At 42.9% G+C, this 23,382-nt stretch overlaps 1 protein-coding gene across 3 annotated transcripts in view; it reads right to left on the reverse strand.

The window, feature by feature from the left end:
- The window catches only part of USP25 (ubiquitin specific peptidase 25), a 107,770-nt gene extending 86,767 nt beyond the window's left edge, over positions 1-21,003 (reverse strand). For all 3 annotated transcript variants that reach the window (XM_084801705.1, XM_084801706.1, XM_084801704.1), the window contains exon 1: positions 20,870-21,003. In XM_084801705.1, coding sequence (XP_084657831.1) covers positions 20,870-20,914 — 45 coding nt within the window. In that variant the 5' untranslated portion in view covers positions 20,915-21,003. The remainder of the gene's footprint in view (positions 1-20,869) is intronic.
- Between the last annotated feature and the right edge of the window lie 2,379 nt (positions 21,004-23,382).

Raw genomic sequence — 23,382 nt, forward strand, 5'->3', positions numbered from 1 at the left:
AGGCAATAGCAGATCCCCATGTCACCTCAAAAATTTATTTCCATAAAAATTGTATTAGGAAACTAAGATGATAAGATTATCTAATAATATAATAAATGTTAAAATACAAAAGGAAAGTATATAAAGGGCAAAGAAAACCCCAACAGTTCAATGAAAGAATCAAACTGACAATCAACAGGTTGAAAAAAAATTCTCTTTAAACCTATCAACTCTTCTATTGATTTGTATTGAGAAAAACAGCAGTGAAACTGACAGTGGAATCAATAGCCAAAATTATAAATTAAGGATATATGAAAATAGCATACAGAAATTTTTTCTGTAATGTAACAGTTTAGTAAACAAAACATGCTAAGAAAATGCCACAGGCCTATTTGCAAGGTCCTGAGCCTGCAACCTCAACCTTTTATTTACATTAGTTTTCTGAACGGCAATTTACTCAGTCATGCATATCAGAAAAAAATTACTGAATAACTCAAGGAAATTTGTTATTTGTAGAAATTTTTATGGCTATTCTTCACAATCATGGAATAAGAGAAGGAATACAAATATCCTTGAACCAAGAAAGCCGTTGTCAAACGTTAACGCTAACAAGATGAGCCAATGTGCGTGGAACACTATGAAGATCAGCATTCCACCAAAGACCGGTTCCTAGACCAGTGTGCCTCCCGTGATTTTATGCAAAGTGAACCCAGAAACAGTATGAATAAAGCACACAACCTTGCATTTCAACGATGAACGCATGGCTATAAATTAACTGTGCTAGAACAGGCGCATACCAAATAACACACAAACACATTACCGCTAACTCTGCGTTCTTCTCTAAAGACCTATTTCCCGGTGGCAGGGAAGATGGATGCTCATCAATGGCACAATCAAGGGTAGCAGGCAAGCAGAAATAGGGTGGACTTGCGTGGTTGGAACTGATAGAGCTCCACAAATTTCCCCCCAAAATGAAGCAGATATTCAGAAGCACCACTCATCCGGCCAGTACATCAGTGAGCAGATGACAATATCTTGGTAAACAGCCGAATACTAAGGTGATTTTTACGACAAGAGTTGGCTAATACAGAGTTCACTGGGAAATGCGTGGAGAGAAGCAGAGCCTTTAGAATTCTGCCATATATGTTCAGTGCTTCTTCTTCTTCTTCTTCTTCTTCTTCTTCTTCTTCTTCTTCTTCTTCTTCTTCTTCTTCTTCTTTTTAGGAACAGTCAGTCTGATACATTACCAAAAAAAAAAAATGCCCTATTCTTCCATGGTTTATGTTTTCACAATTTTGGACTGAAAATGAAAAGAGGAAACAAGGCGGTGGCAAACGAGGAAAGGGGAGGTAGATGGGAGAAAAACTAGAGACAATTTTCTTAGCTAAATTGACAAAAAGTTAGGAGAGATGGGATGCTCTGAGCAAGAGAAAATTCTCAGAGAAGGCACCTGACTGACAGAGCTGTCCCTCTCTTAGACCCACACGCTGTGCTCTCATCTCTCATGCCTGCCTCTGTCTCTATAGCTGACGTTGCTGTTGGGATTATGATCCCAGTTTGTCTGCTAAGGTTTGCACCTTCCTGTGACAGTTAATCTTTTCCATCAGCCTGACTGGATTTAGAATCACCATGGAAACAAAATCTGGGATGGCTGTGAGAGATTTACCAGATTAAGTTAATTGAACTGGAAAGACTCACCCTCAAGGCACAGCACCATTCCATGGGCTGGGGTCCTAGTCGGAATTTGAAAAAGAAAAAGGAGGCTGAGGCACAATGGTCTCTCTGCTTTCTGCTGCAGACACGGTGTGACAAGTCAACTGCTACTCCTGCTACCCTCCCTCCTCTGCCAAGACGGACTGTATCTCTGAAAGCTGTAAGCCAAAATAAATGCCTTCCTTCTCTATATTTTGTTGACGCAGCAAGGAAAGTGACTAAGACACCTCCCGCTTACCACACCTGTGGCTTGACGCAGTCTCACTCCCACGAAGCACACTGTACACAGACCTCTCCTTTCATAGCAAGTTCACATGCAAGGTGGATCCACCCCAAGCCCCTACCTTCTGCAGCCCATTACTGAGGTCCAAGGGCCTCTTTGTATGGATTTCTTAGGTGCTATAGAGTGAATCACGAAAGTACTACATGATGTTCCCATTCCTGGAATTCAAGAGAGTCAGTGGTTTGTGAAGACCACAGAAATCAGTAAGCAAAGATGCCAAATGCACACAACCTCCTCCTTGTTATTTTCACTGCACAATGACATCCTTCTAAAACTGCAAGATGCAGCACTTGAAAGACAAGGAAGTGAGGATTTCTAGCTCTGCGTTGAGCTTTTCTTAGGTCCATATCATAAATAGCCATCTGATGCTCTTTCAATGAATAAAACCAGGGACAGTCGACCAGAATAGCAGGAGCCTCCCTATGGTTAGTAACCTCAAGAAGCATCAGCCAAGAAGCTCTCATTCCTGGCAACCAGAGAGATGAACTCACCAGAGCCTAGCTTTTCTGCGCATTTCACAATTATTCTGATGACACTTCAACAGCTGCAGGGACCAATACAGCCACTGCTGCAGACCTGCTCCAGTTACGATCAGTCCAATCTTACACCAGCCTCAGAAAGCAGCACTCTCAGCAAAACCAGCCTGGTGACTCTGGCTGACCCTGCAGCCATTTTCCCTCCAACCAGAAAGGGACCATAAACAGAAGGCCTGATTAACAGGAGCATTCACCTTTCACTCACATGAAGAACAGTATCGTGAGTGCTGGGAACACCTCGATACACATGGCCTGCGTGGATCACTTTTTGGGTGAGTCCGTCCCTGGTGCTACCAGACTTGAGGCCACTGAACAAGGCTTCTCGGCAGGCAAGAGCCTTCATAGCAGTTTTTATCTTTTTCTTCGTCAAGTACGCCGAACTGCTAACACAAGGTGGCAGCAGTCACAGAAGGTCAGCTGCACAGCTCCAGAAAGCAGCCAGGGAAAGAAAGTAAGTGAGCAAAAGAGCCAACGACAAACTGCAGTGAAGACTCTACTCACTGGAGGGCTTCCAAGGAGATGGAAGCTTTAGAAGCCAAAATCCCAACATCCTAAACCTGAGAGCTGTAATGCTGCCCGCAGTCAGAATCCAAACGTCCCAACACAAGAGTCCTCAGCGCTGTAACTCAGGAACTGAGGTCCCACCGTGCACAGCCCACCCAGGAGCTATCACACTGCCCAGCCTTCTGGTGGCTGGTCTTTCCATTCTCTGCGGCTGAAAAAGAAGCAGCTGGCGCTCAAATTTTGAAGTCATCAGTGCTTAAACTAGAACTGCAAGACTCCAATCTGCATGTTTAAAGTAAAAAGTCTCTGGTTCTAAAGCCTAATTCTATAAGCCCTAGCCCTCTGGACTTAGAGTCTACCAGCCCAGTCCCCATGCCCAGACAGCACACTGGTGACTTAAAGACACCACATTGAACATCAGTATAACTGCCTAGAATGCAAAACTGGGGATCACCAACAGCAGGGGTGTGTGCGGGGAGAATAAATTGTTTATTGTGCCCTTGTTATACAAAATACTGTTTTCTAAATGTTTCCACTTCATAATCTTAGCATGTGCTCTGTTCCCAAGAAGTTATTCTCACTGAAGCTCCCTGAGATGTCGTCAAGAACTTAGCACATGCAGTAACAGGGATAAAAACAGCTTTGAAGTTCCACAGCTCCTGTCTTTTCCAGATTCTCTCGACTCAGTCATTAACAATGATGTGAAGAACTAAAACTCTGTGCAAAACCCCAATTGTGCTAACACAAAATACTCAGATAATGATAAGGGTGGAAAAGCAATACTGACTAGCACGTAGGGGGAAAAAATGGAGTAATAGTGTCCATTAGACTTAAGAAGCGACTCTTAAGTCAGCCACTGGGTCAATAAATAAATAAAAGGAACTCAAAGGTCTCTGTCCCTTCAAAAGTAGCTGGGGGCAGCAAAATTTAAAATGTCCTCTAGAAAAAAGTCTTCAGATTTTCTAAAAATAAAGACTCAAACCTCAAAGACTGGCCTAGGCCCTAAGTGTCAGGTCTCTCTAAATTACCTATCACCAAAGGATTATTCCTTCTCTTACTACTCTTGTAGGGTAAGGAGCTATGGCTCTATTTCCTCTTCAAATGTAGACTGCATCTTCTTGATAACAGCAAACTCCCATAATGTGTCTCTCATGATAAGTACTACTTCACTGAAAGAACTTCAAATGTGGGACGTGGCCTCTGCCAGGCAAGGGGGAGTTCCCCAGAACCCTCCAAGGCTTACGTAAAGCTCTCAAGGGCGGCTTAAATAAAAGCAAAGATTGTGAATTATTCTGTGAGACTAAAAAAGTGCCATATGACTGAAGATGGCTAGGCAGCATGAATGGTTACTTAAAGCTGTCAAAGGTGGCTTAAATAAAAGAAAAGATTTTGAATAATTCTGTGAGAATGAAAAAGGTATCATATGACTGAAGATGGTTAGGACCACACAGGTCTGTGGTCCTAGCACTCTGCAGGCTAAGGTGGGAAGATTTCAGGTTGAAGGCCAGCAAGGGCTGCATCAGGATTAAGGAGAGCCTGTCTCAAATAAGGAAGGAGGGAGGGAGGGCAGGAGGAAGGGAAAGAGGGAGGGGAGGAGGGAGGCAAAGGAAGGGAAAGGGAGGCAAAGCAAGGCAAGGCAAGGCAGGGCAGGGTGGGGTGGGGCGGGGCGGGGTGGGGAAGGAGGAGGACTGACTTCCTTTTCTCATCTTCAGGCAAGAGGGCCAAAGTGGAGCAGAGGAAACAGACCTTTTACAAAAGTCACCAATCACAGCATGGAGGGGACCAGCTCCTGGACTTGTCCTATGAGCAACAGATGCAGTTATATCGCAAAAGGCAGAGATGGCGCCTGAAGTAAAGCCTGTGGTGGAAACAGCACTCTACTCAAGCAGCTGAGAAAGGCACAGAAGGAGCAGCCTCCCATGTGAAAGCCTGAAGTAGTAAAGACCACCTCCTCAAGTAAATGATCCCCCTGCCAGAGATGGTAAGCAGCGTGATGAGCTTGTACATACAGCCAGGTAGAAATCAAGCCAAAGATGACAGGCCACTATCTGGGTGAGTTCGTCCATCACCGTCTCCTACAAACAAGCTCATGAAGCAATGGCAGCCTTGGGATTGGTGCCACCCACTCCTCCTGCTTCCTGCCCCTTAAATAAAGGCTCATGTTTAGTCCCTAAAATGTTTTTTTTAAACGAGGGGGAATAGAGGAAGAAAAGAAGGACGGAAAAATAAAGAGGGGAAGGGAAGAAGAGAAGTAGAGAGAGGAGGCAGAAGAGGGGGCAAAAGCTAAAAGCAGTGTGGATTCTGGTTAATTTGCAGAAAGCCAAAGGAAGGCTAGGTGAGAGGGGCCGGCATTCTATCAATCGATGGAAGCACCCCGGTTGGCACGACACTTTCTGCACACCACACCTTCGTGCTTTAAGCTCAAACCTTTCTCTCATTGGCCATACAGGAAGCAAAAAAGGAAGGAACATCTTCATTTCCTGAAGCTTTATTTCCCTTCAAATAAAATATTCTATGACTTCACCAGGGAATGTGTGTGTAAGTCCTCTTCCCAGCTTTTAGCTCCCCTTTAAAATGTGAGTGGTTTGTGAAGGCTGCACGCTGCAGTCTCTACCTCTATCCCAGCCTTCTCCTGCACGCTCTCTTTCCTTCTCCCCTATCATTGGGAGTCTACAGAGTGTCATTCTCTTTTCTAATGCGAAGATTTTTGTACACTTGCCATTTATGTAAGTTACAATTTTTCTTTGGGTCTGCATAAATTCTAATATAACATAGAAAAGTGACTCACCAGTTAATAAGGTCAAGTAAGGGAAGGGTTACTGTACTCGTGGTGCCTAGCAGTGTGCGGCACACAGGGGCTCAATCACTGTTAACTAATGTTACTATGGAAGGGTTAATATTAGCCAGGTTAAGTAAATTTATTTTCTTCAATTTATAACATATTTATTTATTTAAATTAAATAAGAATATTATTTAGGTAGGATTAATATAGCAGGTTTGCAAAGAGGAAATCACGGTCTCAGGGCTTGAACTCCTCCACAGGAAAGGACTACAGAAATACCGAGCAAATTTTCTCACTCACAGATTCCAGAACCCAGGCACCAAGCTCACGTGGTAAGAGAGCTCTCACCAGCATCCTCCGCTCTCTCTAGAACTGCATTCATTTCCCTTTATGACACAGGTACTGCCAGTCATGCTCAAAGTGCTAAAAGGCTAAGCTGAGGCAGAGAAAACTTTTCAAAGCATATATTTAATAAAATTAAATTAACTCATTCCAAATTACAGGTGGTGGAGACCATAGAGGTAAAACGAGAAAATGCTGGGTTGCACATCCTCAGCTTATTTGTCTTATCCTTAAAATCATTTTTTCTTTAATATGGCCATTTGCAAGGTAGGTTTTTTTCCAAGTGCTTTCAAACCAAGCAAGGTTTAGGTAATTTATTAACTAAACTTGTTTTGTCTGCAATTCTTCTGGTCTGGCGACCATTTTATTCACTTTAAGAAATAATCCCCAGAGTGATCTGCAGAGTGGTTCAGGCAATGATATATTTCCTGCAACCACCAGGTGAAGCATTTCTGTTTGGGACTTTGCAACACTTTGGCCTCTACACAGAAATCTGACAGCTGACCTGGCTGTCTTTTACCATGATATTTAACCTTAGAAATGCCAGCAGCTCTGCATTTTACTCTCTTGCTTTTAAAAACTATATGATAGACAGTGCTTAAAAAATAAAAACCCAAAAAACAATGTTAAGATAGCAATTGTGTAACTCAGAAGGAAAAAACCAAGAAAACAGATGACTTGATCTATAGGAAATTACTAGCCAAGAGTAAGGACACCTAGTCCTACACAAATATAAGTTTCCATCCTTCTCACCCAAGAATTCTTATCCACACCTGTCACCCAGTCCCTCAGTCCTATCAGCAACATGCCCACAGCATTTCCTGAATTCTCCACCCCTATTAAACAGCAGATAACATAGTTATAGGAAGAAACTGTCAATGCTGTTCTCCCAGAGAATGTGATTACACAGCACTACAACCGAAGTTCCTTTAAAAATAAAGCACATTTTGGGGCCAAATCAGAACTCTACACGAACAAACATGGTTTCTATGGGAACATCATACATATCGACTCAAAAAACCAAACTGGCAACGCCTTTTAGAACATGCTCTGAGTTTAGAGTATCTACGTTCTAGAAAACATGTAGGTAAACAAAATTTGAAGAATCAAGTCATATATTTTAACTTCCATATCTGTGGTTTAAGTAAAATAACCATTTAGCTTGTTCTTGATACAAATATACTTCTCTTATCCGTTTAAAATGCTTTGCATCTCTAATTTCTTTTTGTGTCTGTTTGTTGTTTGTTTGGGTTTTTTTGGTTTTTTTTCGAGACAGGGTTTCTCTGTGTAGTCCTGGCTGTCCTGGAATTCGTGGCTCAGTAGAACAGTACAACCTTGAACTCTAGAGCTGCCTGCCTCTACCTTCCCAGTGCTGGGATTAAAGGCATGAGCCACTAACGCCCATCTCGTTTCTCTATCTATATTACATTTTCATAATGATTAATCAATGCCGTTATACTAATGAAATAAACATGCTTTAGGACCTGAGGACACGGTTCGGAGCCTAAACCTTTCCAACTAAGCCTAAGGACTTGAGCTTGGGTATCCAGTACCCATGGAAAAACGGTTTTTTTAGGGGGCAATGGGGGACAGGGTTACTATGATTGAACCCAAGACCTTACAGCCGAGTGTACTACCACTAAATATGTCTTCAATTCTGGGCCTGTAACCTAAGTACTGGAAAGGTGAAGTCAGGAGGATCCCTGGGGTAGCCAGCTAGGCAGCCTAGAGCAACCACTGAACTCCGGATCCAGGTATGGGACATGCTTCAGAAAATTCAGTAGAAACTAAAAAAGATGACTCTGCATTAATCTTCTGGCACACACGTGGGCACACAAAAAGGATAATACAATTTTAATGAAACACCCTTGTCTTAGCTTTGTTTCCTGTTGCTTGAGGAAAACACCCTGTTCAAAAGCAACTTAAGGGGTCGTAGCTCAGAGTTCCGGGTTACAATCCATCGCAGTGGGCAAGTTAAACCAGCAGGCACCTGAAATAGGTAGGTGGTCATCGCCACAGTGAAAAGCAGAGAGGGCAGATGGATGCATGCATGCTTCCACCTGACTCACTGTGACCACTCGTAGACACACCAAGACCCAAACCCAGGGAGTGGTGTGTGGGTCTTTCCCATGCCAAAGTAATGAAGACGTTTCCCCCAGAGACACGCCCACAGGTCAACGTGATGGAGACAGTTCCTTGCTGAGACTCTCTTCCTAGGAGGTTGTAGAATGCTGTCAAGCTGCAATGAACACGAACCAACCCAGGGTTCAAAAGAGAACTTACAACCTGAAGTGCCTCACAATTCTTCACAGTTACGATGTCACCAAACAATCCCTTAAAGCAAATCCAGGTTTCTGCCCTATTAATTATAAAATCGATACCCTATGGACCAGAAATATCTTCGGCTGGGAATGCCCCTAGAAGGAGCTCAGCATATATCTCCCCTACCCAGTGAGCTGTTATCACAACCTCTCCTGCACAAAGGAAACCTGAAATGCTTGAGGTTCCTACAAAAAGGAGTGTTCCACTCTTCCAAAGTCCTTTTGTTTTGTTTTATGTGTGGGGGTGGTGTGCAAGCTATACTAGGAATTGAATCCAGGGCCTGACACATAACAGAAAAGTGTTCTACCACTAAATTACATCTTCAGGTATTTTTAAATTTTTTATTTGTAATCATTTGTTTTACATGCATCAGTAGTTTGTCTGCATGAATGTATTTGATACTACAGAGGACAGAAAAAAGTGCTGAATGCCCTGGAACTGAAATTCTGAGCTGCCATGGGGTTGCTGAGAACGGAGGCCAGGTCCTGTGGAGGGCAGCGGGTATCTTAAGCAGTTAGTTGTCTCTGCAGCCCCTTGGTGTCAATGTTTGAGATGGGGAGCTCACTAAGCTGCCCCTGCTGATCTTCAGCTCACTCTAAACCAGGTCCTGCTCCTGACCAGTTGTGTTATACCACCATTCTATGAGGCCTGTCTCCCATTTACCAACTCTTCCTACGGTTGTCTCTTAGGAGTCAACCATCAGCCAGTCAGAGGAGTGGCGCACACCTGTAGTCCCACCACTCAGGGAGGCAGAAGCAGGTGGATCTCTGTGAGTTCGAAGCCAACTTGGTCTACAAAGCAGGGCTACACAAAGAAGCCTTGTCTCAAAAACAAAAAACAACAACAACAACAACAACAAAAAAGTCAATCATCTCAAAAGTAGCTGTACTAGTTTGGACTCCTTGCCAGCATCTGGTGTCACTTGAGTTTTTTATCTTAGCCATTCTGACAGGTGTTAAGATGGTATCCCAGAGTCATTTTCATTTGCAGTTCCCTGATGATTAAGGACGTTGAGCATTTCTTTAAGTGTTTCTAGGACATTCGAGAGTCATCTCTTGAGAATTCTCTGTTTAGTTCTGTATACCATTTTAATAGGATTATTTGGTTTGTTGGTGTTTAATTTCTTGAGATCTATATATTTTGAATATTAGCCCTGTGTTGGATGTAGGATTGGTAAATATATTTTCTAAGTCTGTAGGCTGTCCTTTTGATCTACTGACAATGTCATTTGCCTTACAGAAGCTTTTCAGTTTCATGAGGTCTCATTTATTAATTTGTTGATTTTAGAGCCTGAGCAGTTGGTGTTCTGTTCAGGAAGTTCTCTCCTGTGCCAATGAGTTCAAGGCTCTTGTCTATTTTTTCTTCTCACAGATTTAGTGTGTCTGGTTTTATGTTGATCCACTTGGACTTGAGTTTTGTGCAGGGTGATAAATAGGGGTCTATTTGCATTTTTCTACATGTAGACATCCAGTTAGACAAGCACCATTTGTTGAAGATTATATCCTCTTTTCTTCAGAAAAGGGGAGGGGAGATATCAGAAAGAGGGGGTAACAGGAGGAGAGAAGGGAGGTGGCTACAATTGGGATGTAAAGTGAATAAATTAAAATAAAGTCAAGCATCTGTTCTTGGTCAATTATGTTAAATCTTCCTTTTTCTAATCTTTGTGCTTTCTTTATGTCCTGGTTGGACCTTAGCTAGAAAATAGTCCTTAATTTTTTATTCTAACAATATATTGTTAGGGTTTCGAAGAAAATAAATCTCAAAAAAATTAGGAAGGTAAAACTTAACATTATGAGAATGAATGTCTAGGGGGGAATAATCTAAGAAGGCAAAGTTTAACTCTATATGTTGATTACTCTCTCTTTACTAAGTGCTTCCTGGGCACTTATTAAAAACATGCCCGGGGTGAGTTTTAACTAAGGAACAGGTGATCTGGCTGAATGCAGCTGCATACTCCTATCGCTTCGCTGGAGGCTGCAGTGATTTATCAAATGCCTCATCGCTCTACTGATACGGGTTAGTTTTCTGAGAAGCAGCTCCCATCCTGAAGCTATCCAGACTTTCCAGCAAACACTATGAGTCATCTCCTAAGGGGGTGGGGGGGGGTGGGGGGAAGGCAATTCCAAGAGTTCCCAGGGCTCTGTGCCAGAAACCAAGGGAAAGGTCCAAATATTTGTTTGTTTGTTATTCTGCTACTTGTAGTGAATGGGAAACACCAGGTAATTTCATGTTCCTTTGTCCTTGCTCTTTTAAAATGAAAAGCTTCTCTTTAATAGCTGAAACCTCTCTATGTATCTTTAACATTTGACTTCAACCCCGACGTATTGTCTATTCTCCCTGAGCCCTTAGTTTCTCATCGCACATTTGCAGTATGGACTCCCACCACCACAGACTACAAGCTTCTAGTGTTATTTATTTCTCAGTTTGCATAAAACAAATAAGGACTATATGAAAGTATAGATATGATGCTGACTGGTCACTGTATATTTATGCGGAGAAATGGGCAGCCAATGCAAATTCAGAACTGATGAGAAGACAGCATTAAGTTTATTTTGAATATACAAACTTGGTAGCAATGATGAATATGGACTATAAAATATACAGTCTCTCAAAGAAGGAAATGACAAAGTAGGAAACAAAAAGAAATGTAAACACAGAAAACAGGTATGTTTTATCAATGCTACATTTTCCATATTGCATAGCCTCTAAGAATATTTTAAACACACACACTTTACAGGCTCACAGAATTCCTATCCATTACGAAGCCTTTTTGTTATTTTCTTCCTTGGTAATTCATATGGAGTAAAACAACAGCCAACTAGAAACTTTAATTTCTGAATGTTCACTACAAGGAGAAATAAAAGACTCGGGATGCTAATGGGAAGCGTCAGTGAGGGGGCATCCTGGCACATGCCTATAAGCCCAGCACTTGGGAGGCAGAGGCAGGCATATCTTTTAGGGTTCTAGGCCAGCCACACTGTGGGGAGAGGGAGAAGGAGAGAGGGGGAGGCAGGCTCTTGGAAGGAGAGGGAGATGCCCTGGAAAAGGATCTGACTCCTCCCACTCTCTTTGTCTTCTTTCCTGGCCACCCTAATGTGAGTAGCTGCCTCAGAAAGGCATTCCACCATGATATACACAAGCCCAAAAGCAACAGGGCCAACCAACCAAGGGCTACAGGGGTGGGGCAAATGTTATTCCTTTTAACTTGCTTGGTATTATTTTGTTATAACAACAGAAAACTAGCACAAGTAGAAGCTGGACTACAAAAAACAAAAACAAACAAACAAACAAAAAATCCTCTTCAAATCAGAATGAAATGCAGCAAACAAACAAAGGAGAGATGGGAATTTCACAAAAAGCAATCAGAAAGCTCTACAAACACAGGAAATGATAAGCAAACAGTTCAATCATGGTGGTATGGTTAAGCTGTGGCATGTCGAGAAATGAAAAAGCATGACCACAGACAAAGTTTTACCAAAATATCCACAATCGAGGAATTAAAGAAAATGTTTTTAGCCTTGCAAAATCTACCTCCTTTCAAAAGAACTGCAGGAAAGATCACATTTAGTACAACAGAAAACGTTCCCCATATTTAATGAGGGGCAATGCAAGAACTCCAAGTCAATGTTTTTTTTTTCAGGAGTCTCCAAAGAGTGCAATAAAACAAGAGCAAGAAAAATTGGGAGAGAGAGAGAGAGAGAGAGAGAGAGAGAGAGAGAGAGAGAGAGAGAGAGAGAGAGAAGAAGAAGAAGAAGAAGAAGAAGAAGAAGAAGAAGAAGAAGAAGAAGAAGAAGGAGAGGAAGAAGAAGAAGAAGGAGAGGAAGAAGGAGAGGGAGAGCAAGAGGGAGGGAGGGAGGGAGAGAGACAGAGAGAGAAAGAGAGAGAGAGAGAGAGAGAGAGAGAGAGAGAGAGAGAGAGAGAGAGAGAAAGAATAAAACAAAGGAGATAAAGGAAGGTTATAAAGTAAGAAACTTATAGAACTAATGAGATCATTTAGCAAGGTCACTGGATATAGGTTATGCAAAAAAATCAATGATAATCTATCTGCCAAAAAAACAATTAAAATGCAAACCTAAATAAGAAATGCTATCTAGAAGAGTAACAAAAAACTTAAGTCTAATAAGCGATATGCCAAGATCAATAGACCATATGCTATTAAGAAATTAAAATCTAAATTAATGGGAAAATGGAGCATGCTGTTGGATTAAAAGAGTCTATGCACTCAGAATTGAGCTCTATCATCAACATAATCCTACTCAAAACTCCTACCTTGCTTTTGGTCCAACTGTACAAAGAACATTAGAATTTTACATGAAGATGCAAAAACACTGAGACTGTCGAAAACATTATTTAAGCAAAAAGAATACTGTAGAACTTCCCCAGCCTATTTCAAAATACCTTCTTAAAAGATGGTATTTCTGACACTATATAGAGTAAGGATAAAGGTCAAAAAACAAACTCACTCATGCACGGTCAATTTTTTCTAAAGAAATTACTGCCTTAACTCAAATATTAATGATCACCTTTACAAAAAAAAAAAAGTGCAGCGATCGATCAAGAGAACAGCAAACCAATGACAAGTCCAACTTGAGATCCACTCCATGGGGAAGAGCCAACCCTTGTCTCTATGAATGTCAATGCTTGCAGACAGGAACCTAGCATAACTGCACATGCAGAGACCCACAGCCAAACAATGCCCAGGGCTCAGGGAGTTCTATGGAAGAGTGGGAGGAAGGATAAAGGGATCTACGTCGGTCAAGGACGCCACCAGACCTACAGTAAACTAACCTGGGCCCATGGGGGCTCCCAGAGAGTGAATCACCAACCCAAAAGAATGCATAGACTGCACCTAGACACCCTACACATATGTAGCAGATACGCAGTGTGATCATCATGTGAGTCCCCTAGCGATGGTAGTAGGGGCTGTCTCCAACTCACTGGGTGAGGATGCACTTAGTACTGCTATGACTTGAGGGGCCAGGGCAGGTTCATACCCTTTGGGGCCTCCCTTACTCTGAGAAGAAGGAGATAGGGGAACGGGATGGGAGGCTGTGAGGGTGCGACTGGAGGGGAGGAGGGAGGTGACTGGGATCAGATTGTAAACTGATTAAATAAATCAATCAATAAATGAAGGGAAAGGATGCTCTAACAATTACATATCATTATGATGTGAATCTTGAAATGCTTTCTGTTTGTAGCATATGTTAATTATACAAATTTTATAATAATTAATACATATATGAACTTTATTATACCACAGAGCACACATACAAAGAAATTTAAATAGATTATAGTTAAACATCAAAGCTAAAGTAAAACTTGAGTGGAGGAAACTGGGGGAGAATTTAATGTAATTAAAAGGACAAATCAAAAGAATAGAACATCAACATTTAGATATTTTTATTTCAAAGAAATGGGTAAGAATATTAAAACTTCGATCACATATATGAAAACGTGGGCAATACTTAAAGAATTCCTGTAACCCAAAATCAAGAAGGTAAACAACCCAGTTAACAATTTGGCAGACAGGGCCAACAAATGGCTCAGCAGGCACAGATGCTTGTCGCTAAGCTTGATAAAACTTAAGTCCACTCCCAGCATCACTAGTAAGAGAGGACCACGCCTACAAATTGTCTTCGGGGCTTCTCATGCATGCATGGCACGTGTGCATCGAAACAGGCGCGAGTGTGCCCATTAAATTAAGATACATGTAAAAAGGAATCTGCATATGGAAAGTGCCTAAGAAGTAAAGATTTTTTTTTTTTCTTAAAAGTGGGTGACAATAAAAGAAGTGGGAAAGGTTCTAGTCCGTCAATCCCGTCTTTGGATATAAAGTTTACAGACCTCAGCTGGGCAGTGGTGGGGCACACATTTAATCCCAATCATCAGGAGGCAGAGGCAGGTGGATGGCTGTATATTCGAGGCCAGCCTGGTCTACAGAATTAATCCAGGACTGCCAAGGCTACACAGAGAAACCCTGTCTCAAAAAACCAAAAAAAAAAAAAAAAAAAAAAAAAAGCGCTTACAGACGTCTACCTACTCTGAGTCAAGGAAACAGTAGAAGGCACAGCACCCAAAAAGCATCCCAGCCTCCCTCCAGATCTGGAGAGCATGAGGTTTGCCCAAGCGAGCCCTAAAAGAAGCTGGCCCTAAAAGAAGCTCGCCATAAACCAATGGTAAGATCCAACTAGCCAGTGCCCGATGCTGTTCTACAGCCACGCCCATAGCGCAGGACCATGTGACCAGAGAGAGCTTCTTGGCGGGTATCCCCAGAGTGCTCTCCCCATCTCACAACAGACTGTTGGCCATGGGGTACTCTGTTTTCACCTGGCCAGCAACAGCTGAGTAGCTGAGGTTCACTGCTATCCTCCCGCTAAGGGCAGCCACCAAAGGCACAGACTCAGCTCTAGTTCCACAATGCTCTCACTAGCCTGAAGCTGATGCTCCTCCACTCAGTTGGAACCCGGAACTTTAGTTCAGAGTCCACATGGCGCGGAATGTCGGCTGACTCCAAGCTAACCGTGCTGAACTGCAGCTCCCTCCCAAAGGGAGGAGCCTTAAGGCTGTTCCTAGTTTAGCCCTCATCCTCCCAGGTGCTCAGAGCTCCACTTTCTTAGGGTTTCTGAGAAAGCCCTGAGGGACCTCATGCTGAGATTGCCTGGACTGGCTTAGAAGCTTCCAGTAGAGGGTGTGGACAGCTCAGAGAGCTCCAGCCCAAACTGGATTTTACAGCACCGCCCTAAGGGAATAAGGTGTTTGGTTCTGCTTGTACGCCGGCACAGAAATATACACTATGATTTAAACACTCCATTGTGTAATCGCCGCCCCCATTGGTGTTAAAAAAGCATCAAGTCTTCCTTGGTCCTTCCCTACAAATACCCTTCCCGCTTTAATGGAAACTAGGTTCTCAGTTCTGAAACCGACTCCTCCCTGAAGCCTAAATGCCTTTCGCATACCCAATCCTTTCCCACTGAATACCAACACAAAACAAAACAACAAAACCAAAAACGAAACAAAACGGAAAAAAAAAAAACAGCAACAACAGATGCAGTGCGGGCTCACAGTTCAAATGAGCAGCCTTCTTCTTTGTCCTCAGCTCTAACAATGACTATAACAAAATAACAAATAGCCTTGGCCAATATATCTCTCCACAATTCATGCCACACCTACCATTCTTCCTCCAACTTCTTTCCAAACTTTCTGTTTCTTTTTTATTTTTCAAGACATCGTTTCTCTGTGTAGCCATGGCTGTCCTGGACTCTCTTTGTAGACCAGGCTGGCCTCAAATTCACAGAGATCCGACTGCCTCTGCTTCCCCGGGTGTTGGGATTATAGGCATGTCCCACTGCGCCTGGCTCTTTCCCATCTTCTCCACCAACTAGACTACATAAAATGTTCTTTGTTTTTGATAGCATATTTTAAAAGCAATTTGTTTATTTATTTTTACTTTATGTACATTGGTATTTTGCCTGCATTTGTGAAAGACTAGATCCTATGGAAGAGGAGTTACAGACAGTTGTGAGCTGCCGCCGTGTGGGCGCTGGGAATTGAACTCTGGCTCTCTGGAAGAACAACTGATGTTCTTAACTGCTGAGCCATCTCTCCAACACTTGATAGCATTGTTTAAGTGAGGTTTTTCATTACATAACCTAGACTGCTTCCTAGGTTTCAGCAATGGGCCTTTCATATCAGAAGGTCTTTTAAGAAATAAAATGGATTGTGAGACTTCATTCTACAAACAGGTCTATGCGTGATATTTAGTTTTAACAGCATCTTTAACATTTTTACCATTTCAATTAGGAAACAGATGTTTTTATTGCCACTCTTTGTCAAAGTAAAACCAGTAACTATATGAAAAGTAATATTTAAATATATATGGAAATACGGAAGACATCTGAAGCTCAAAAACATTTTGATGGCAAAAAGAGGATAGGTTTTTCACAACAAAGGAAAAAAAACTATGGTTCCATGTGAAAACCAAGACTAGCCAAAACTGACCAACCCCAAATCATAGCTTAGCATGCCCAAAACACCTAATTCTGCCCCTCAATCAGAAAAAAAAAAAAGCACCCAGTCTAATACTTAGTGCGTCTAAGTGCTGAACATCTCGGATAACTTAATCTTGTATCCAAAAGGCACTTCGTGAAGTCCAGCTCACTTTCTTTTGAGTGAAAAACTGTGAGTTCACTATGCTGCCCCACATCACAAGACAGACATGTCCCCATAGCAAATTCCTAGGCTGGGGAAATAAAGAACTCAAATGCAGTTTTTGCTGAATGCCTATCAGTTTTGCCCCAAGACCTAAGGGCTGTTTGAACTACGATCAAACAAGCAATGGGCCAGCTGGATGGCTAAACAAGTCCAAACAAGCCAGGGGCCCTGAATCTGATTCCCAGAACCCCCTTGCAAAAGGGAATGGAGAAAGCTGACTTCAAAGTTGTCCTCTGACCTTCAAATGCTTGCCAGGACATGTGCCTGCATGCAAACACACATAGCGTGCACCTACACGCCCTAGTAGTGATAAGCCAGTAGCAGCGCTGAATGTGTCCTTTAATATCTTTCTACCCTAGACTTGGAGACTCTTGCAGCTGGAGGCAGCCAGTGAGCTTCAGGGATCCATAATGTCTCTCCCCAGTGCTGGGTTACAAACAGGTGCCCCTGTGCCTGGCTTCTACATGGATGCTGAAAATCGAACACTGGTTCTCATGTCTGGGTAGCAAACATTTTTACAGACTGACCTAGCTTTCCAGCGCCCAAGATGATATTTTTGGTGAGCTGCTTTATTGGTTTTGAATTGTGGTTTGCTGTGTTTAGAAAATATGAGTGGTAACCATTATAAATATTTGTAAACATCTTCTTTCCTTCTCCCCCTCTCTCATATTTCTGTCCCAGCTTTCTCAGTGATGAGCATATCTAGATAATTAACATTTACCTTATTAATTAAAATTACGATTTTCCTGACTGCTCTTTTATGCGGAGTGAACGAACAATAGCGCCTTTTGAATAATCTATTTTCTTGATCTTTGACATTGAAGAGGCTAGCTATGCCTCTGCGTAGCCTCACATTACATTTAAAATAATAATTGCTTGCTTAGCTCCACTAAACACTCAGATCTGAAGAAGTTTCTCACGTCTACACAAAGTTTCAAGCTTTCCAAGAAGACTTAGAGGCATTTAATGAGTTGCCCAAGGTCACAGAAGGGGGAATTAGATCTAAGCCACATCCTGTCTTTTTCCTTCTACAGATTAGTTTCTTAGCTTGGATGCTTTTTCAGTCTTTCGTTGTCTCTCAACTGAACTTCAATTTTTACTTAGGAATCTAAGTATTCACAGCACTTGCTTTCCTTCTAACAAATCAGTCACTCACAAATTTGTCAAATATTTACTGAGTCCTACTACGTGGCAAGAAGAATTCCAAGCCCTGCTGTACCTGTGTACAGGTAACGTACAGGTAACTCACTCACCGGGATGCTCGCCTTGTTTCCTGGGAAGAAGTCCCCAATCCCTCCCTAAAGAACCTGCACTTGAAACGTGAATTTATGTCTCAAATTCCTTCTAAGATATAAAGATGCTCCACCTAGGTAAATATCTAAATATCAAGCACAAAGGAAGAAGACACAGCTCCAAGAACAAAATAAGCGCAGGTTTAGCTGTACTCTGTGTCCTGCCAAACCCTCACCTGTAACGTCTCAACCTAAGAAAATCTGCTCTCTCTGCAGTTTTCCCACATTGCCTAACTCCCTGGCTTGGGCTAACTTTAGCAATCCAGCAGAGACTACAGGAAGGGAAGACACAGCCCCCTTTTCTCTTCATATTACACTGTCACAACTCACTTAGTAGGCGTACAAAATACTGGTTTTGTAGAATGTTACTTTTAAAAAACTGCAATCTTACCGCTCTTTACAATAAAAGGGGGTAGGGTCTTGAAAATAAGGAAAATCATTCCAACAACTACAATAATAGCCATTTTAATGTAAAATTTGTCAAAAGACCAACAAACTCTTTAGGGAAGAGTAAACTAGGGAAGAGTAAACCAGGTAAAATTCGGACTACACAGCAGCATGCTCCAGATACCGGCTCCTTTTCCTTACAGCCTATGATGAAGCTTCTAAGTGAAAACAGTTTCACTTTTGTTTCTTCTTGAGCATAGAGCTCACTTCCTACTTCTTAGGGGGAAATACACTTCCTAGTTTCTGGCATAACTTTAAAACTTTGAATTAGATTGTTTCAAACATTTATAAACCTGTTACTTGAACTGGATCTAATACTAGTAACAAAGTAACAGCGGTTTGAGTTTTTTTTTCTTTATTTGTTTTGTTTTTGGTTTGGGGAGTTTTTTTTTTTTTTGTTTGGTTTGGTTTGGTTTGGCTTGTTTGGTTTTTGTTTTTGTCCAGACAGTGTTTCTGTGTTTTAGCCTTGGCTGTCCTGGACTCACTTTGCAAACCAGGCTGTCCAAGAACTCACAGCGATCCGCCTGCCTCTGCCTCCCTAGTACTGGGATTAAAGGCTTGTGCCACCATGCCTGGCTGAAACAGCATATTAACAAGGAAAACACATTTAAGAAACTACAGATGTAGTTCAGTTGGTAGAATTCTTCCCTAGCCCGCATGAAGCCCTGAGTTCAATCCACAACAGCATTAAAAGTAAATATGGTAGATGTACAAAAACGCATGATGTTGCTCTAAATACATTCCCTAATGTCAACGAAGTGATCTAACATACTTAACACATGCTAAACACAGCATCATAACATGAATATTCTGAATTAGAGACTATATTCTTTGGGGAGAGGAGGCTCATTAAACAAGAGTATTGGACTGGATAACCAAGATCACTTTCAGTAATTTGATTCTTGATTCTACAGTTTTTTACAGAGCGCTGAGCCATCAGGGTAGTTATCTCTGCGCAAGGAAGCAGTTAAGTCAAAACAACTACAAAACCTGCAAACTAAATAAATCCCTCGCCATTTTCAAGTTTAAGAGAAGAAGAAGAAAAAAAACCAATAACATTACCGACTTTGAAATAACGAAGTTTTAAAATTCAAACCCAGTGTCAACAAAGTGTGGAGTCTATCAATTAGTATTCCTAAGAGCACAGGACCTTCCACTAATAACTCCACCACAAACTCAACATCAAAACCTGAAGATTACAGTGTTCAATATACAACATACGGAATTAGGAGGCACACCGTTTTCTCCATTATCAGCCTTAAAGACTTTTGCCACAAATTCATTAGAGTCTGCCATAATCTTCTCAATGCACAAGCAACATCAACAAAACCGGCTTCAAAAACACCTTTAACGAACGTGCCTAAAACAAGAATGCACTATCCATTGCCTTCTGAAGTGCTCCGGCATCTTTAGTTATCTCACGTAATATAAAATTCTAAAACTATTCTCAGGGCAAAAAAGTTAACCTGCTGTTTGCCCCTATTGGTCTATTTTAGTACAACAGGCCTTACTTTAAAGACAAACACAGGTAGACTGCAAGCATGGTGTTTCAAAACTACAACAGGGTGTGGCACTCATTGCGCATACAGAGGAGCCAAACAAGGCTTTGGCTGTTCACTGTAAACCTAATTGCCCCACAATTAGAATACGACTAAGCCAATGTTTCCCTTGTGCTCAAAACGCTTTTCACACCAATAAGGGGGAAGGGGGGGCAGGGTAGACAAAACAAGTCATGACCAACTATATTTCAGGGCATGGAGTAAGCTATGATGGAGCTTTTAAGATTCTTTAAAATCTAGACTAGCAAGGTGCTATTCTAAAAGCAAAGATGTAAAGCTCTCCCTACGTGAGATTAATTCAAGAGTAAAGGGTGAAGGAACGGGAAAGCAAGGTCAAACTTAGGGGACAAAATATTTGAATACAGCCATAAAGGTCTCCATTCTTGAGATATAGTTTTTATATTCAGGAGAAAAAGAAAAATTAACCAATCTAACCCTCGGATTGCCTAGAGTCCACCCAGGGTCGATGTACCTGCCCCGGAAGACAGGTAATTTGAGGAGGGATTTTTGTCGTCCACCCCACCCCCACTCCCCCCGCGCCCCGCAGAACAGCAGGCCTGAAATAACACCACCTCCGAAAGAGAAACTGTCCAAAAGGGGTGACAAGTGACATTCTTGAGGAAGATAGGGAACTGGAGAAGGAAGCGAAGGAGAAGAAAGTTTAATTACAAAGCTCGGCAAGGCACCGCAGGAATGTGGGGGGTCATTCTGGGAACCCCGCGCTGTCGGTTACAGGAGAGCAATCAGCAGAAGGGAGTGAACCGAAAGCCTCTCACTACACACCCCGCTCCTCACGGAGCCCCGCGGGACCGAGCGCGACACCCCGGGGTGGCCGGGCCGGGCCGGGCGGGAGGGCCACGCGGCCCCGTCGAGGAGCGGCGACCAAACCCGCGCCTCACCTTCTGCGCCGCGCTCTGCTGCAGCACATTCTGTTCCACGGTCATGGTCCCCGCGATGGCCCCGCCTGCAGCGCTCGGCCGGGCTCGGGGCAGCGGCGAGGACAGCACCGGAGGATGGCACCCCAACCAGCCGGGCGCGAAGGCGATGGTGGCGGGCGAACGCGGGCCCCGGGGGCAGGCTGCGAGACACTGCCTCCGGAGAGCGCCACTGCCGCCGCCTCAGGTCCTCCGCACCCACTATTCAGCACCGCTTGTCCACGGTGCCTCGGCCCATGGAGCGCAGGCGACGGAAAGCGCGAGCAAGGCGGGCGGCGTCACGCGTTCGCACTGGGCTTCGCCTGACGGCTCCGGGAGAAGGTGGCAGGCGGACGGAGGGAGCGGCCAGCCGGAATGGCGCTGTCCTCCAGCCTCCGCGACTCCGCCTCCCGCTCCGCCCCCGCCGCCGTCACCGCCCCCGCCCCGCCCGCCGGCCCCGCCCCGCCCGTCCTAACCCTACTTTGTGACCCGCGGCGGCAGCGGACGGGGTTCAGCTGTTGCCCCGCCCCCTGGGCTGCCCCACCCACCCTCTAAGCCCCGCCCAGCGCGATGGAAAGGCCGCCAGAACCGCCCGTCCTGCAGGTTACTGTGTGCTGGCCTGGGGGTTCCTGCTAAACTCTCACGTTCTGACCCCACAACCTGAGACTAGAGCCTTAGGCTGCTCTACGGGATGGCCCGCTTACTCAAAGTCTCCAAACGAAACGGTGTTCTTCCCTCCCGGTAAGGTCCCCAAACCCGGCAGGGCCCAGAACTCCAACTACTTCCTATGTAGCACGTGCCTTTCTAGGAATTTCACAAGCAAGGAACCTGCTGGAGGACCAAAGTCAAACGAGCAGAGAGCTGTTGGAAGTCCTCTGGATTGTACTTTCCTTGACTAATTGTTAAATACATCAGTATTGACAGTCTATGTCTACTTCATGTACTGGAATGTGTTCCAGTCACTTCTAGACTCTAGGGATTTAACGTTTATTTACTGACGAGAATATAAATGAACAGACATAAGACAAACCACATTATGAAAGAATCACTCACTGCCCAGATGATGCATAATTCTAATCTGTTGCCAAATTAACGATTAATGACCATGTGTGTAATAGTCTACTATAAACTAACTGTAAGAAAAGCCTAACAGCACCGGGTGTGGTGGCACACACCTTTAATCCCAGCACTCAAGGAGGCAGAGGCAGGTGGATCACTGTGGGTTAGAGGCCAGGCTGGTCTAGAGAGAGAATCCAGGACAGCCAAGGCTACACAGAGAAACCGGGTCTCGAAAAACAAACAAAACAAAAAGCCTAGCAATGAGAGGGAAAGCCGGAAATAAAAACATCTTCGATTGCACCAACTAAGCTGGTGACAGAGTAAGGGCGCAGCCCAGGGAAGGGTAGATTAATGAGTGCATGGTCACAAATACAATAATCCAATGCACATACAAATCAGGGGATAATTTAATCCATGGCAAGGAAAGCAAGCTTGGTAAAGAATTCATGAAACACTCTGTTTTACAGAATCATTGTAACTCTCAAAAACCTTGTAATAAGTCTTTGTCCTTTACAATCATATTTAATCAGTCTTTTGGATGTCTTCAACCGTCTTTTGTGATTTTTTTTTGGTTGACTCCTTGTATTTGCCATATTAGTTTGACAAATTATTTATTTTTTTCATCTTTAATGGTGCTACATCCTTGTTAGAAAATAAATGTCGTCAAATGATTAGAAGCAACGAATTTTTTAGGGATAAAGCAAGAATTACAAAGCAAGCATTGTTTCTGAGAACACTGAGACCGCAAGCGCAGGGATCTCTGTGAAAATGGACCTCAGAGCCACTTTTCCCCAGATGAGAGATTACCGTTTCGTAACTCCTCATTCACAGAAGGGCTTCGTGATTCTCCAGAGAACTGACAGTTTTAGAAAGTCGGGTTCTTCCATTTGAAATTACAGATGTTGCCTGAGATTGGGGACACATCTCAGTAGTGAGAGAGCAGAGAGAAGCATCTTTGATATTCAGGACCATCATTATAAAAAACAGTTAATGTTAATGTTAAAGAACTATTATAATGTTTTTTTAAAATTGACAATATTAAACTTTAATTTCATTAGTTTGGCACTACAATGACCCTCAAAATCCTATTCTTTAGTCTTCTTTTTTAAAATCCCTAGTGCCTAATAGATAAACAAAAGTCTGATGGCCCACATGGAGCATGCATTTTCAGCTCATTTCCACAAGTTTCTTACTCAGCCATCAATTTTTTTTAGCACACTGTCAAATGTCCAAGTATACAATGTTGAGGTAACTATTTTTAGGTTAACTTATAAGTGTTTCATTTTAGAAAGCTTGCAATTGGTACAAATGGAGAATAGTAATTTGTGAGTTAAGATAAATCAGTACAAAAATCCATTTTGAAGAACTGACTCATTTTCAAAATTTGTGTACCTATCAGTTTTGCTCTTCACACATCTGTTTTACTAGGCATGGTAGGT

Source organism: Acomys minous (assembly GCF_964271855.1).
Source record: "Acomys minous genome assembly, chromosome: 11".
Classification (NCBI taxonomy): domain Eukaryota; kingdom Metazoa; phylum Chordata; class Mammalia; order Rodentia; family Muridae; genus Acomys; species Acomys minous.